This window comes from Trichechus manatus, unplaced genomic scaffold (assembly GCF_000243295.1).
Source record: "Trichechus manatus latirostris isolate Lorelei unplaced genomic scaffold, TriManLat1.0 scaffold00143, whole genome shotgun sequence".
NCBI lineage: Eukaryota > Metazoa > Chordata > Mammalia > Sirenia > Trichechidae > Trichechus > Trichechus manatus.
Window position 1 is genome coordinate 3865532 of NW_004444079.1, and position 17248 is coordinate 3882779.

Consider the following 17248-nt stretch of genomic DNA (forward strand, 5'->3'; position numbering starts at 1 on the left):
TAAGTGCTTTAAGTCCTCTTCACAAGGACTATTAGGAATGAAAAATGGACATACCTACGGATCCAGCAGAAATTAAAATAAGAATACATTAAGATGTTAAAAAAAAACTTTATGGTAATAAATTTGAAAGCAGAAAGTTATATTTTCTATAAAATTATAACTTGCTTAATGTACTGAGGAAGAAATAGAAATCTAAAGAGTGCCATGACCATTGATTAATTAAACAGGTAAGTTTAAAGTCTTCCCACAAAGAAAATACCAAGCCCAGGTTACTTTTACCGAACTTTCAAAGAACAGATTATTTCAGTCTCCTGCAAACTCTTCCAGGGAATACCAAGAGAGGGCATACTCGTTCTATGAGGCTAGTACTGCTATGATACCAAAACCAGGCAAGGTCCACAGTAAAATCACAATTACAGCCCAGTCTCACACATGCACATTGAGGCAAAAGTCCTAAATAAAATATCAGCAAACCAAACCCGGTAGTTTATTTAAAAAAAAAAAAAAGTTGCCATAGAGATTCTTTACTCTTGGTGACCCCATGTGTGTCAAAGTAGAACTGTGCTCCATGGGGTTTTCAATGACTGATTTTTCAGAAGTAGATCACGAGGCCTTTCTTCCTAGGCACCTCTAGGTGGACTCAAACATCCAGCCTCTTTTGGTTAGCAGCCAAGAGTGTTTATTGTTTGCATCATCCAGGGACTCCATTAAAAAGATGGTACACTGGTTTTACCCCCAGAAATGCAAGGATGGTTTAACACTGGACAATCCATATGTATAGTGTACCTCTTTGATAGACTAAAGGGTATGCACATGATCCAAGGATAAAAAGCATATGATCTCAGTAGATACAGAACACTCATTAATAATTAATAAAAACAGAGACCTCATGGAAAACTAGGATTAGAGGGGAATTTCTAAAATATTAGAAGCAGTCCATTTAAAATCAGTAATAAAACCAGGATGTGTGTGTGTGTCTGTTATCACTGTTACCACTCATTTTACTAGAATTCCTATCAAGGGCAGGTAAGACAAGAAATAGAAGTAAGCAGGGTAAGAATTGGAAAGAAAGAATACTGTATCATTTACAGAGGATATGTCTACAGAGAAAACCCAAAGGAATCCATAGGTAAATTATTAGAAGTAATAAGAGTTTAGCAAGATTATTGGATTTAAGATCAGTATATAAAAACCAGTTGATTTTCTCTATACCAGCAAAAATCAGAACACATACACAAAAGTTAGCATTTAAAATAGCAATAAAAATTATAAGGTACCTAGGAATAAATCTAACAAATGATGTGCAGACTGTTAGGGTTAGGATTGGGGTTTATCTGTGCATAAGAGACTCAAAATCAGAAAATACCAGTTCTCCCTAAATTATTGTTCTGTAGCTAGATCCACTGCAATTCCAATGAAAATCCCATATATGTGTGTATGTGTGTATCTATTATATATGAAGACATTCCTGAAAGAGGAGGAAGAAGAGAAAAGGGAGATGCTTCTGCTCCCACATGGCCAGATCACTATTTGTTTTTGTTAGTTAGCATCAGGTCAGCACTGACGCGTGGTAACCCTATGTACAAATCAAAACAGCTGCATTAAACAATATATTATTTATATATTCATATTCATGTGGTAACTGTATTTTTTAAAAGAGAATATTGTTCAGCTATACAAAGGAATGAAGTTCTGATACAGGCTACAACATGGATGAGCTTTGAAAACAAAGCTAAGTGAAAACCAGACACAAAATGCTACATATTTTGTGATTCCGTTTATATGAAATGTCCAGAATAGGCAAATCCACAGAGACAGAAAGTAGATTACTGGTTTGCCAGGAGCTGGAGGGAGAGGGGAATGGGGAATGGCTACTAATGAGCACAAGGCTTCTTTCTGAGGTGATAAAAATGTCCCGTAAACTGCTGATGGGAAGCACAGGCCCCTGGATGGTGCAAACGGTTTTCGCTTGACTAGTAGCCTAGAGGTTGGTGGTTTGAACCCACCCAGGGGTGCTGCAGAAGAAAGGCCTGGCAATATCCTTCTGTAAAGATTACAGCCAAGAAAACCTTATGGAGCAGTTGTGCTCTGTAACACATGGGGTCGTCATGAGTCAGAACCAACTCTATGGCAACACGCTTGGTTTTTGGTTTTGGATAGAAGCAGAGCCTTGTGAATATACTAAAAACCACTTTAAAATGGTGAATTTCATGGTATGTGAAGTATATCTTAATAAAAAAAATTGTAAAAGAAATATGAGGGAATAATTTAAAAAATATATTTTCATAATACTGGTTATCTCTGGGAGGGAAGGAGAGGACGGGATTGGAAGAAAATATGGGTAAATGCAGCAGTATTTGTAAAGCTTTAGTTCTTAAAGTTAGATGTTCATGGGTGTTTATCCTATTTGCATTATATTTTGTATGTATACAAATATATGTAACGCACACATAATGCTTCATTATATGTGTGTGTTACATATATTTGTATACAGAGAAAATATAACAGAAAATTTAAAAGAAATAAAAATATTAAATAGCCTTAAAAGCAAATTACTCTTTAGGCTTTTTGGTAAACACATTTTGAATTGCTCCTCTGAACCCCAGGTTTGTGCATTGGGCCTGGCTCTGGACGTGGTTGTTCTGACCTCTGGTGGCTGCGGGGTGAAGGACAACGGTTGCTACTTAACTCCAGACACCGCGGGGGCCTATGAAAACCTGGTTCGAACACCTGCTGAGAGTTTGCATTTCTAACAAGATCCCTGCCGAGAATTGGTATTTCCACCCCAGATAGACTGAATCAGAATCTACATTTTAACAAGATCCCCAGATGATTCTTATGTAAACTTTCCTGGGAACTTGTTAGACATGCAGATACTCCGCAGGGGTGTGAACTGGAACAACCGCCTTCAAAGCGCTGGTGAAAACAATATGGGTGACCCCACAGAGCAGGCCCTGCGTGGTCCTGACCACTAGACCAATGTTCAGGGGTTCAGGCCACTGCCAGGCCCACCCTACTTGGAAAAGAGCAAAGGGTCTGGGGCTTTCCGGGTTTGAGTTCCTTTCCCCTTTTCCTCTCGGTCCTTTTACTACACTTGTCTAATCCCAGCAATGAGGTATGTGTAACTCCCCCAAAATCTGCCCCTCAGAGGGACAAACTGATCCTACCTCTGCCTCCCTGGGGCCCTCACCCGAGACCAGGGACTTGAACTTATGAACAGGGCTCAGGTATCCTCTGCGGAAGGAGTGGCCAGGCGTTGAAGCTCAGAGAACCCCATCTCCCAGCTCCCTTTGTTTAAGCAGCTCCCCTGCTGGAGGCTCATGGAGGATTGTGGAAGAGTTGACTTGGGCACCGTAGAGGTCAGAGAATTTGTATTTCCACTCCAGGGAGAACGGTCAGCGTTGCAGGGTTTACTATACAGAGTACGTAAACAGCAAGTCTCCCTCCATCTGGCTGGCTGGATTAGAAGGCCATTGGTTTACCTGCCCCTCATTTAATCTGGACATGAACCAGAGTTTTTGACAGTGCTTGGTGGCTGTGGGGAGCCAGGCCAGAAAGTCACCGACATCTTAATGAGCTAGGGTTGGCCACAGAGGGTGGCTTGGAGGGAAGGGCCCAGAGGAGATCATCCCCAAAGCCCTTACGGCTTTGGCACCAGACAGGCAGTGTGGTGGAGAGGTTACTGAGCTGGGTCGGGATCTAGGCTCTTCCGCTCGCTATCCTGGGTGTCATTTAACCTCTCTAAGCTTTAAGTTCTTTACCTGCAAAATGAAGTTAGTACCGGTACCTGTCTTAGTTGTCTAGTGCTTCTATTACAGAAATACCACAAGTGGATGGCTTTAACAAAGAGAAGTTTAGTCTCTCACAGTCCAGTAGGTTACAAGTCCAAATTCAGGGTGTCAGCTCCAGGGGAACGCTTTCTTTGTCGGCTCTGGAGGAGAGTCCATGACATTAATCTTCCCTTGGTCTGGGAGCTTCTCTGCACAGGAACCTCAGGTCCAAACGACGTACCGTTTTCTTGGTGGTATGAGGTTCCCATGTCTCTTTGCTCACTTCTCTCTTTTAATATCTCAAAAGAGATTGGCTTAAGACACTGATCTTGTAGACCTCATCAATATAACTGCCACTAATCCATCTTATTACATCATAGTGATAGAGTATACAACACATAGGGAAATCACATCAAATGATAAAATGGTAGACAGTCATACAATACTGGAAATCATGACCTAGCCAAGTTGACAGATATTTTTGGGGGACACAGTTCAATCCATGACAGTACCTACTCGTGGTATTAATTCAAGTGTATTAATTGAATTAATGCATGCGAAGCACTCCCTGAGAGTTTGATAAATGTCAGCTGATTTTGTTTTGGTGGTGGTTTGAACTCTCATGTAGACAGTAGAGCTGGGGAATCCCACTCCACCCCGGTTAGGCTGGTGGTTGGGGTGGGGGCCTCCTAACCAGAGAATCTTTTTCCTCCTTCTGTCCCCAGACGCCATGGAGGTGGTGCTCATCTTTCTATGCAGCCTGCTGGCCCCTGTGGTCCTGGCCAGTGGTAAGTGCCCTCCTAGGACCTAGCAAGGACAGAATCCAGCCTCTGCCCTTTCTGGTTGAAGGTTTTGGCCCTTTGAGACATTTATGGTTGGAGGGCTCACGTTTGGCCTGAGCCTTGGGAGTCTGACCTGCAGATCAGTCTCAGCACCATAATTAAGCAGCTCTGGCCTGTTGCAGTTGCTTGTCTTTCCTTAGCCTGTGTTTCCTTGTCTGTAACAAGGGGATAAGAGACCCTGCCTTTGGGGGATGACAGGACAATAAAAGAGCCATGTGCTCTGATGTGCTGTGAAAGCAGCTTCTCGGCTGGGGCTCTGAGCCGTACCTGCCCTTGGCTCCCACGTGCGCCCTAACAGCAGACCCACCCTGCAGTGCTTCTCTAGGTGACTGTGCTTAATGGCCCTGCTTCCCAGGAATCCCTTTATGGGGAGTGGACCTGTGAGGCAAGACAAGGGAGCTGGGGACCAAGATGTGTGGCTGTCTTCCTCCTGACCATATCTGTTTATTGTTTGCAGCAACTGAGCAGGAGAAAGAAAAGGACCCTTTTCATTATGGTGAGTGGTGAAGGCACCCCTGGGTGGGGGAGAGGTGAGGGTGAGGTTGCATGCAGGGAGGTACACTCCATCCAAGGGAGGGACAGATGCACTCTCTCTGGCTCCTCCTTTCTGCCATCTCTCATCCTTGGTTCCTTTGGCAGACTATCAGACCCTGAGGATCGGTGGCCTGGTATTCGCAGTGGTCCTCTTCTCGGTGGGGATCCTCCTTATCCTAAGTAAGTGTGTTTGCTCCTCAGCTCACTCTGTAATGACTGAGGCTGCTAAGCCGGTGACAACAGTGTAAGAGCCTGGCCGTTCTCTCTTCTGGAGAGGGAAGGAGACTGCTCTCCATGGTATTTTCAGGACCTCACACAGGGCTGGGCATATAGTAAGTGCTCAATAAAACAGTGAATCACGAACAGGATATGTGCTGGGTGAGGAGAAGCCTGGATAAGAAGAAGGGGCAGGGTGAGCCCTCCTGGTGCTGTATCCAGCAGGGCATGAGTGGGGAGTCACAGGAGATGGGCGGGAGGTACTGTCCTTGGGGTGCTTTGCAGGATGGGCCCTGAGTTGGTTTCCCTACGTGACCCTGGTCTGCACCTTCATGATCAAGTAGCCTGTGGTGGTGTAACCACCAGAGCGGTCAAATATACCACGTTGGTCTCTCAAGGCCTTTACTCCAGCCTAGGGTTGCCACATACAGCTGTGCAGGCTGAGCCCTGCTCAGTTCCAGGAACGCCATTTCCATAGTCACATGACTACGCAGACTCGGGGCAAGCAAGGAGCCTGACCTTGCATGGTTTCTTTGCCTTTCAGGTCGGAGATGCAAGTGCGGTTTCAGTCAGAAGCCCCGGTAAGGCTGCCATGGCTGAGGACATCTGGGGTAACACTAGGAGGGGACACGGAGGGGCCCGTGGTGTGTGGCCCCAAATGGTGTCCCCTTGGATTTTTGTTTTAGAAAGAGGATGTGTGTTGTAGGTGGTAGGAGAAGAAGTTGGAGGATGGCCAGGTAGACTCTCGGGCAAAGGAGAGGTGGAAACATGGAGAGATAGCCCATCCCTGACTCTCCTGATGGATATGGGTGGGCAAGAAGGTGCTGGAAAGTTGTCTGGAATCGCTTAAGACAGTTTATCATAGGAGCAGAGCAGCAGATGGCCGTATGGCCTCTCTCTTTCTTTTAAAAAAAATTTTTATTTTATTGTTGTACTTTAAGTGAAAGTTTACAATTAAAGTTAGTCTCTCATACAAAAATTTATACCTACATTGTTAGGTGACCCTAACTGCTCTCCCTATACTGTGACAGCACATTCCTCCTTTCCACCCCTGATTTCATGTGTACATTCAGCTGCTGACCCTCTCTGCCTTCTCATCTCACCTCCGGGCAGAAGCTGCCCATTTAGTCTTATGTATCTACTTGAACTAAGAAGCACACTCTTCACAAGTACCATTTTATGTCCCATAGTCCAGTCTGATCTTTGACTGAAGAGTTGGCCTCGGGAATGGTTTTAGTGCTGGGCTGACAGAGAGTCCGGGGGCCATGCTCTGTGAGGTTCCTCCAGTCTCAGTTAGACCATTAAGTCTGGTCTCTTCCATGTGGTCTCTCTTGATGTCCATGTCCTCTCTGTACGACTGTGACACTGTCACTCTTGTCACCTGTTCATTATGCTCTTTGGGCTGAATAGAAACTTAGACTCCCTTTCATTTCTCTCTCTCCCTCACATGAAGGTCACACCCCAGCAGTCCAAACCCTATGGCAGGACACAGCCTGAGCCCCCGTGTGGGCCTAGGCAACCTCTTCCCAGTACTCATTTCTCTCGAGGGCTGGTGTTGAAGGGAACCTGTGAGTTCCTGCTGATGGCCCCCTTCAGCCCCACTCCTCCCTCTGCTCCTGTGCCCATGGTAGAACGTGCTCCAGCCCCTCAGGTGACTTGAGGAGGCTGATCACATGGCCGTGTCCCAGCCATGGTCTTCTCTGGGGATCTCTGACAAGGCTGCGTCTCTTCCTCTCACAGGGCTCCAGGGGATGAGGAGGCCCAGGTGGAGAACCTCATCACTGCAAATGGTAACTCCCCATGGCCACCTGCCCAAAGGGACTGCGGGAGTGTGAGGGTCCTTGTATGGCTGGGGGTGGGACTATCATCAGGTTCCTTGGCCTCCCTAGAGCCGGTCAGACATGTGCCCACAGTGCCAGGAGAGAGGTCCCCAGGGCCTCAGTGCATTGTCACCTTCCCACCCCCAAACTCCCAGTGACAGCCTCTATTTACTGTGCTCCTGCTTTGTGGCAGGCACTGTGCAGAATGCGTGGCAGACCACTTCACGTTTGACCTGCATGTGGCCTCATGAGGTGGCCGTCACTCTCCACAGTTTACACCTGAGGAGCTCAGTTCCTGTCACCCGTGAGCAGCAGGGCAAGGGCTGCCCCAGTCCTGTCTGGCTCTGAATCCCTTGACTCCCCCAGATTTGGGCACTGGCACAGCTACTGTGGGGTGGCCCACTGTGGTCAGGCTCCCCCAGAATGGGGCACTGGCACGGCAGCTGTAGGGTGGCCCACAGTGGTCAGGCTCCCCCAGAGTCGGGCCCTCTGCAGTAAGGGATCCATTCTCTACAATCTGTCCTGATTTTCTTTCTAGCAACAGAGCCCCAGAAAGCAGAGAACTGAAGTGCGGCCCTCGGATAGGAAGGTGAGATGCCCTCTTCCTGGATCTTCCTCTGTCACCATCACTGTCCCCGGCGAGGTCTTGGCTATGCTAGGGGAGGCTCTGTCAGCCAGCCAGGCATGGGAAGTATTGGGCTGGCTTTTGCAGTGGGCACAGTTTTTACTAGGATTCATCCAGGAATCTCTTAATGTACAATTTAGAATAAAGGTATCTATATCTGTATATTACACCTTATTTTATGCAAAAAAAAAAAAAAAAAAGTCAGAAATGAGCCGATAGAAGACTGATCTATCAGAGCCTTATGTCTGAAAGGGGCAATGATACAGCCCAGGACCAGACACGCCCCAGGTGTCCTGTACATGCACACAGCAAATGGCCAAGCAAATGGGCCTTCCACACAAACCAGCAGACAGGGTGATAGGGCGTCATCCTAGTTGCCACAGGGCCTGACGTGGGAGAGAATTAGAGTTGGTGAAACACTCTTAATATCAGAGTACCATAAAGGTAATGGCTTTCAGGATGATTCAGAAAGTACTTTAGGACCAGTTTTTTGTTTTTTTTTTTTTTTTAACATTTTATTATGAAATTTTCAAAACCTACACAAAAACTGGGAGAATAATATAAGCCCCCCGCACTCCCATACCAGTGTTACCAGTTATCAACATTTATTGTTCTTGTTAGGTGCTCTCAAGTCGGTTCTGACTCGTAGAAACACCGCAGGACAGAGCAGAACAGGCCCATAGGGTTTCCAAGGGGCTGGTGGATTTGAACTGCTGACCTTTTGGTTAGCAGCCAGGTTCTTAGCCACTATGCCACCAGGGCTCCTATCAACATTTAGGTCCCCTGATTTAGTATCTGTTTCCATTGTTCATTGCAGAGGGCACAGGAGTGTAATAACGGTTGAATGCCTTGTTATTGTTGTTAGATGCCATCAAGTCGATTTTTGACTCCTAGTGATTCCATGTGACCAGATAGAACTGCCCCATAGGGCTTTCTAGGTTGTAAATCTTGACGGAAGCAGATCACCAGGTTTTTTCTCCCACAGAGCCACTGAGTGGGTTCAAACTGCCAACCTTTCGGTTAGCAGCTGAGCACTTAACCCTTGCGCCACTCATTTGAGCCTGCCAGAAAAAGTAGGACAGGTAGGGTTTATCCCCATTTGATAGATGAAGAAACTGAGTTCAGAGGATGTCTAGCCGTACAGACAGTAAGTGACAGACTGGAACTGGAGCGCAGGCATTTTGGCCGTGGTTTGGTGGCCTTCTCGGTCATCCGCCTGCTCCTGTCTGACTTTCTCTCATGCTCTGGAATATAACCACCAGTTGCCTGCTGGTCGGTTCTGACTCATGGCGACCCCATGTGTGTCAGAGTAAACTGTGCTTCATAGGGGTTTCAGTGGCTGATTTTTCAGAAGTAGGTCACCAGGCCTTTTTTCCGAGGTGCCTCTGGGTTAGCAGCCAAGCACATTAGCTGTTTGCACCACCCTGGAATATACAGGGGCGGGGGATCAGTCTTCTATCAACTCACTTCTGCCTTTTCTTTTTTTTGGCATAAAATAAGTAGTAATATACAGATATATAAGAAGCCCTGGTGGCACAGTGGTTAAAGCGATTGACTGCTAACCAAAAGGTCGGCGGTTCGAAACCACTAGCGGCTCCACAGGAGAAAGATGTGGCAGTCTGCTTCCATAGAGATTTACAGCCTTGGAAACCCTATGGGGTCTCTGTGAGTCAGAATTGACTCGATGGCGGTGGGTTTTGGGTTATACAGATACATAACTTTATTCCAAATTGTAAATTAAGAGATTCCCGGATGATAAAATACCTGATACGCCAGCTTTTACTGTGATTTTAATAATCTCGTGTACTTTATAGGTGCTTTTATGTCCTCATAACAGCTGGGGGTGGGCAGAGCAGGGCTCATTACATCCGTCTTCTAGGATGGGGCTCAGGAAGGTGAGTGACTTGCCTGAGCTTGAGATAGTAGAACCCAGCATAGGATGCAGGGACCTACCTCCGATAGCTTCATGTCCACTCATCAAAGCTGGCAGGTTAGACTGAGACTCTGGGGCTTCCTAGAGGGCGGTGGTGGTTCAGTGGTAGAATTCTTGCCTTTCCTGAGGGAGAGTCGGGTTACATTCCCAGCAAATCCGCCTCAGGCACAGCCACCCCTTGTCTGTCTGTGGAGGCTGTGTTGCTGTGATGCTGAACAGATTTCAGCAGAGCTTCCAGACCAAGACAGACTAGGAAGAAAGGCCTGACGATCTACTTCCAAAAATCAGCCAGTGAAAACCCGATGAATCCAATCCCATTGTGCACGGGGTCCCCATGGGTCGGGGCTGACTTGTCGGCAACTAACAACAGGGCTTCCTCAGAAACCCCTTTCTCCTAGGTCTCAGGACTGTCAGCAAATATTGGGGTACCCTCCAATAGAAAGCCCAGGTTTACTGTCTTACCAGGTTCCAGCCCTGGAAGAGTCCCTTCCGTGAGACCCACCATGCTCCTATGTCTTCATCTCCTTTCCCAGCAAACTCATGGGCCATCCCTGCTCCTTGGCTTTGCCGGGAGCTGGGGCTTAGAGTGGGAGTTTCAGTGGGCAGAGGGGCTGTGCTAAAAGGTGGGGAAGGAAGTAAGGAAGGATTCCTGAGAGGAGCCAGAGTTTTGTTTTTTAATTTAAATCATCTTCCTCCTCACCCTCCAGCACCTGTTGACGCTTAAGAAAACCAGCCACTTCAGCAACAGATCTTTCCCCAGGAGAAGCCAAGAACTCATGTGTCCCCCTGTGCCCCCAGTCCCCTCTACCACCAGTCCTCAACATAATGATGCAATTAATACCTGCCTCCCCACCTCTAGCCTGCGGTCTTGTCCACTGCTGTGACGTGTCTGTGTGTGTGTGTGTGTTTGATGACTGTGGTCTCCGTGGCTACTTGTTCGTGGATGATGTTGTATTAGTGAACCCTGGATTCACTTTCCTGGGCAGGAGCTGAGCCGCCATCAGCTCCCCCGTGTTCCCCTGTGGCTCACCATCAGCTCCTGCTCCAAGGAGCCTGCTTTTTCCCTGAGACACCAGTCCCTTCTCTCGATTTAGAGGTGGGTGTAGGGGTGGAAGGAGCCCTGGTGGCTCAGTGGTTAAAGCTCTCAGCTGCTAACCAAAAGGTTAGCAGTTTGAACCCACCAGCCACTCCGCGGGAGAAAGATGTGGCAGTCTGCTTCCGGAAAGATTACAGCCTTGGAAACCCTATGGGGCAGTTCTACTTTGTCCTATAGGGTCGCTATGCATTGGAATTGACGTGACGGCAACGGATTTGGGTTTTTTTGGTTAGGGTAGGAGCAAGGGGCAGGGAGTCTCTCATGTCTTGGGACTTGGGAAGGTTTACATCCCTTTCATCATCATTCTTCATGGCCTCTCTTCACTCCTCTGACAAGAACGTGTTTCCGTATTCCACTCCTGACCACGTCTGTTCTGAGGGTCTTGATGCAGTTGGAGATTCAAAGCAAGGAGCTGTGAGCCCCAGCTTTGCCCTCAGGCAGGCTGCCCCTTCTGTGCTCATCTTCCATCCCGGAATCCCCATCTACCAGCCCCATCGCATAGTGGCCAGGGATTCCAGGCCCAGAGCTTCCACTCTGCTCCTGGGGAATGTGCCCCTGGCATATCTTCTCAGCAATAACCCCATGAGCCCTGGAACCCGGCCCCACTGTCCAACCTTCCCTGCTTCCGAGACCCCAATCTATAGCCCAGCTCGTCTAGATTCAGACTCCTGTCCCTGAAGCTGGGTCATTTGGCAGGTGATGGCAGAGGGGCCCCATTCTTTGTGGGGTCAGCAATCTGGGGATGGGTGACAGCAAGAGCAGTGAGGTCCTTTTTTCTCTGTCCATGCCTTGTGGGTCTAGCAGCCCAGCAGCTCCTGTGCCCACTGCCCTGTCAGTGGGCAGTGCAGTGTGGGGGCAGCCGGTAGAGGCTGTGCAGGGCTCCACGCAGCCCCACTGCAGAGGGAATGACAAGAGGCCAAAGGTCACGAAGAGCCTGGAAAGTCAGATTGAATCCCACCCCTAGTGTCCACCATATCCTTGTGGAAACTAACCAAACGGTGCCGCTGTGACCAGGACTGCTGTCCTCTGTATTGCGATCTATCCTCTCAAAAAAGGAATAAAGTATCATTTGTTTCCTATTGGCTCTGAAGTGTTCTCCTTGCTGTAAAAAGACTCGGGTATTTATTGGGCTTATGGCATTTAAGGAGCCCTGGTGGTGCAGTGTTTTAAGAGCTCGGCTGCTAACCAAAAGATCAGCAGTTCAAATCTACCAGCCACTGCCTTGGAAACTTTATGGGGCAGTTCTACTCTGTCCTATAGGCTTCCTATGAGTTGGAGTCGACTCAACGGCAATGGCTTTAGTTTGGTTTTACAGTTCACTCTTCCTCTTCTCCTCTCCCCTCCTCTACCCCGAGCCCTCTTCCTTCCTCTCCCTCATCCTCCTTCCGCCCTCCTCCTCCCTGTTGCTCACCTTCTCCCGCTCTGCTTGCTCCCGCCCTTGTCCCCTCCTCCTCCTCCCCCCTCTTGCTCCCCGCCTCATCTCCTCCTTCTCCTCCTGTTCTCTGGGCCGATGCTTCATCCTGTAGCAGGACCTGTACATTTTGCATCATCTTGGAGAGGGAAAGGGAGTCACAATGGCTTGATCATGGAAACCGCACACTGGACTGGAATAAAAGGATCTAATGTTTCTCTTTGGTCAGTTCTGGGGCCACCGAAAAAGGATTTGAAAAAAAGGGACATGGGTGGGTCTCAGGTTATAATTGAAGCCCTTACCCTTTTATCTTTCTCCCAGCTCAAATACCCCCTCCTCTGTGAAGCCTTCCTGGACTTTAGGGAGAATGAGTCCTTCTTTGTGTGTGTGCTCCTGGCACAATTGTTATTGCCTGTATTGTCACACATAGGACTCTGTACCTGGGATCCAAACTGTAGCAGCCAGGCAGATAAGTTGATTTGTGAATGAATGGCGCAGAGAGGTGTGGGGTCACCTAGAGTATCCCCCCAAAGACATTCCAATCCCATTTTTAAAAAAGTGCTGTTGGTGCATCCTATTTTGGTGAGTAGCAACTGGGGTCTTAAAAGCTTGTGAGTGGCCGTCTAAGATACGACTATTGGTCTCTCCCCATCTGGAGCAAAGAGGGGGGAAGAACAGCAAAGACTCAAGGAAACAATTAGTCCAGAGGACTAACAGACCACATGAACCACAGCCTTCTCCAGCCTGAGTCCAGAAGAACTAGATGGTGCCCGCCTACCACTCCCAACCACTCTGATCAGGATCCCAATAGAGGGTCCTGGACAGAGTGGGAGAAAAATGTAGAACAAAATGCAAATTCATTAAAAAAAACAAAACAAAAAAAACCCAGACTTCTGGGTCTGAGAGAGACAGGTGGAGCTCCCAAGACTATGGCCCTTAGACACCCTTCAAACTTGAAACCGAACCCACTCCCAGAGATCACTATTCAGCCAAACAATGCATAGGCATATAAAACGAACAGGAACACCAGTGAGGAATGAGGCTCCTCAGAACATTCAAATACGTGAGACTAAAAGAGTAGCATTTTCTCAAAAACAAAGTTTAGAAGGTAGGAAGGGCAGGAAAACTGGGCGGATGGAAAATGGGAACCCAGGGTGGAAGTGGGGAGAGCGCTGACACATTCGGGGAATTGCAACAATGTTAGGGAAAAAAATCTATAAGTTGTTGAATGGGAAACTGATTTGCTCCGTAAACTTTCACCTAAACCACAATAAAATGTTAAAAAAAGTGCTGTTGGCCAAACGAACGCAGCTATGGGCAGACTGGGCTTGATGGTCGCCAGTGTGCAGCCCCTGCCTCCACTATGCTCTGTGTGTCTTTATCATGACACTGAATTCTTAAAGGGCAAGGACTATGTCTTGTTCCAGCTAGCATAAGAACACCTGGGGCATATTAGGGTCTTGACGAATCCTCACATAGTCCATCTAGATTCCACCTGTTGTCTAGAGCCCCAGCATGCAAGGCATGGGTCCTGGAGGACCAGGCTTGTCCAGCCACTCCCTGGCCGCCCTGGAATGCTTGGTGTCTCTCCTGCTTTTGCTCTTGCTCCTACCTCCAGTCCACATACTCAGGACTTTGAAAAGACTCAGCTTTTTAGCTGAGATCAAGCTCGACACTATTAACCCAGTGATCATAATGGTTTAAAAAAAAAAAAATCCCGGGTCACACTTACCAGTTGCCATCAAGTTGATTTCCAACTCATGGCAACCCCACGTGTGTCAGAGTAGAGCTGTGCTCCACAGGATTTTCAGTGGCTGATGTTTTGGAAGTAGATCGCCAGGCTTTTCTTTCGAAGCACCTCTGGGTGGACTCAAACCTCCAACCTTTCAGTGAGCAGCCAAGCACATTAACCATTTGCACCACCCAGGGCTGGTCACACTTAGCCTTGGTAAGTAAGCTAATGGCTACCATTCGTGGAACATTTACCATGTATCAGGTAATTTATAGGCCTTGTGACAGCCGGCCAGATTAGACCGTTAGAGGCCCTACACACACAAATAATTGTGAGTACCTCCTCTATATATTATTAAAAACAAAATATTAAACTATAAAAGTAAGTGTAAGAAAGTCCAATGGGGGAGGTTTGGTTTTTCTCAATAATTATGCTAATAGTAGGGAATGTTAGTTAGGATGTCCAACACATATATATACAAGAATTGCCCCTAATTTGCTAGACTAAGCACTCATTCAGTTTTCCTTTTGGTAGCCCAGAGTTATCTCTGAGATAGATAGGATATTCCCATTTCATAGATTCTCTCTGAAAAATTTGTGACTGGTCTAAGGCCACACAGCTGGGAGGTGAAGGAGCCAAGAATTTAACCCAGGCTGTCTGTCCCTGGGTGGGGCAAACGGTTAACACACTCGGTTGCTAAAAAAAGGTTGGAGGTTCGAGTCCACCCAGAGCTACCTTGGAAGAAAGGCCTGGTGATCTGCCTCTGAAAAATCAGCCATTGAAAACCATAAGGAGTACAGTTCTACTGTGATACATATGGGGCCACCATGAGTCGGAGTCAACTCGATGGCAACTGGTTTTGGTGTCTATTCAGAGCTCTTTATAGCACACCACTCAGCCTCGCTTCTTTCTTCAGAAGAAGTCTGATGTTCATATGAAGGATGGAGTATGAGCTAGTCTGGTGGAGCCACATCTGGAGCATGGCTGTCCCTGCAGGGCATACACTCACCAGCGTGTGCTCTGGGGAATGGCCTGGAAACAGGACATAGGAAGAACACTCAAGGACACTGACCACGCAAACAGCAATAATAATAATAAAATAATAATAAAAGCAGCTCACATTTATTCAGCAGTTACAATGGGCCAGACAGTGGACAACTCATTCAGAACTCACAATGGCCCTATGTGATGCACCCCTATGTTATAGATAAGGAAATTGGGGCTGGGTGGGACTTGCTGGAGTTTGCACCACTTGTAGCAAAGCCAGGGTCCAGCCCAGGCTCGTCCAGCTCCAGGCCCGTTTCACCCTGTGAGTCCAGAGGAAAGGACTAGGCCCATCAGGTGGACGTGAGAGGGAGGCAGAGCTTGATTCCATGCGAAGGAGTCCTTAGTTCCCACAGCCATGATGATGTAAGCATGGTGGAGCTCCCCATCCCGGCAAGGGTTCGAGCTGAGAGAAAATGATCAGCTGATGGGATCCTCTAGGCGAGATAGACTCTGAGAACCAGGATCATCTAGAGGTTCAGGCTCCAGCTGCAGACACCCTCTGGCTTGCTAGGAGAGACCTCTTCTGCCTCTCTGGTCTAGCCCTGCAGGGCCAGGGAAGAAGAATCCAGCATCCAGGCACGGATTGCTGCTTGCTGTGTCTTCCTTCTGGACCAACACACCACGAGGGCAGGACCACGTGTGTCTGGTCACTCAGCCTCCAGACATGTGATGCTCATTCACGTTTGTTATTTATTGTTAGGTTTAACACAGCAAATGCAACTTGACTGAAGAGGGAAGCTGCAGGGCCATTTCCCAGAAGCAGATGCCGAGTCCCCAGGTCACAGACAGTGACCCACAAGTGCCCTGCACATTTCACCTCCCAACTCCCTCCCTCTCCCGTGAGTTCCACTCCAAAGATTTTCAAGTTTGTTTGCATGGAGGTGTTTGTGTTACTGGACACCGCTATAAAATAGGTCAATCTGGCCTCTGGGCCCCTGAGTGGGGCCCCCCCCAACCCCCCCGGTTTTTTTGCAGGTGGTGGATTGGAACTTGCCAGATTGTTCTTGGAAGAGCGCTAGAGGCAGACTGCAAGCAGCAGCGAGGGAGGGGTGGCGGTGAGGGGACACCAGGCTGAAGCACACCCCAAGGTCACTGGGCGCCTCCTCCCTTCCACCGGGGTGGAGGGGCAGCTGGGCAGAGAGGGGTGGGAGAACGCTCCAGCTCCGTCTGGTTCACCCCACCTTGTCCCAGGCTGCTCTGCCTCCCCCTGGGCCCAGTGAGGGAGAGAGGTCAGGTGCTTGCCTGAGCCAGGGGAGGGGCTTTGGAAATACCTGTCTCCGGGCCATAGGAGGAGGAGTGACCCACCGTTAGTGTGATTCACTGCCATCACGTCACGTCACAGCAGAGCTCCAGGGGGGCAGAGTCAGCCAGATGGAGCCAGCCTAGCCCCATGCCTGGTTGCACGACAGCGGGGCACCTGCCAAGGCAGTGATGGCTGAGCAGGTGACGCTGCAAACAGGTGTCCTGAAGGGCTTGGGTGGTGTGGGCTGGCGGGGTGGGCACCTGCATTGTCCAGAGCCAGGCTTGGGGGCAGTCTGTGGAGCAGAAGGAAGCTCAGGACGTTCTCTTGCATTTCCTTCTTCTCTAGCTGTGTGAACTGGGGCAGACCCAGCATGCCCAGCAGTTCCCTTCTCAGCAAAACGAAGTCCTTCCTAGCCACTGATCTCTAGCTTATGAGCTCTCAAGCAGAAAGAACCCGGGCTATGATGTCCTAAGTCCTACGATAAGTGGGGCCTCTTGCTAGCTGTGTAACCCTGGGAAAGCCACTTACGCCTCAGCTTCCCCACCTGTAAAATGGGTTCATCAGTATCTATACTGTTACTTCCTAGGATGAAAGTGAGGATGGACTGGTACAACAGACATAAAAACACTTTGAAAATTCCTCACAAATGCATTATGTAGTTATTATTTTTATTACCATCCATTTCCCCATCCCTTCTTTCTTTGATTGCAGGGCTCCCCTTTTGTCTGTTAGATCTGGGTTCAGCTTCCCACTTGTCCATGTACCACCTGTGCAACCTCGGCTGAGCCAGCCACCTGCACTTTCCTCCTCTGTAAAATGGATATCACAGAGCCTGCCTCGCTGCATTTTGGGGTGGAGCGGGGCAGGTCAGGGAGGCAAGGCCTCTTTAAAACTATCGGGGACCATGAAGTGGATGGAGTTGTTAGCGAGTGAGACAGCTGTGCACCTGACTCAGCGAAGATAGAAACCGATCATGATC

At 48.4% G+C, this 17248-nt stretch overlaps 1 protein-coding gene across 1 annotated transcript in view; it reads left to right on the plus strand.

Moving 5' to 3' along the window:
* The window catches only part of FXYD6 (FXYD domain containing ion transport regulator 6), a 37121-nt gene extending 26150 nt beyond the window's left edge, over window positions 1–10971 (plus strand). The window contains exons 2-8 of the mRNA XM_023739956.1: window positions 4496–4558; window positions 5070–5108; window positions 5252–5326; window positions 5907–5943; window positions 7103–7152; window positions 7721–7771; window positions 10448–10971. Of these exons, the coding sequence (XP_023595724.1) occupies window positions 4501–4558; window positions 5070–5108; window positions 5252–5326; window positions 5907–5943; window positions 7103–7152; window positions 7721–7749 (288 nt within the window). The 5' untranslated portion in view covers window positions 4496–4500 and the 3' untranslated portion in view covers window positions 7750–7771; window positions 10448–10971. The remainder of the gene's footprint in view (window positions 1–4495; window positions 4559–5069; window positions 5109–5251; window positions 5327–5906; window positions 5944–7102; window positions 7153–7720; window positions 7772–10447) is intronic.
* Window positions 10972–17248: the final 6277 nt, after the last annotated feature.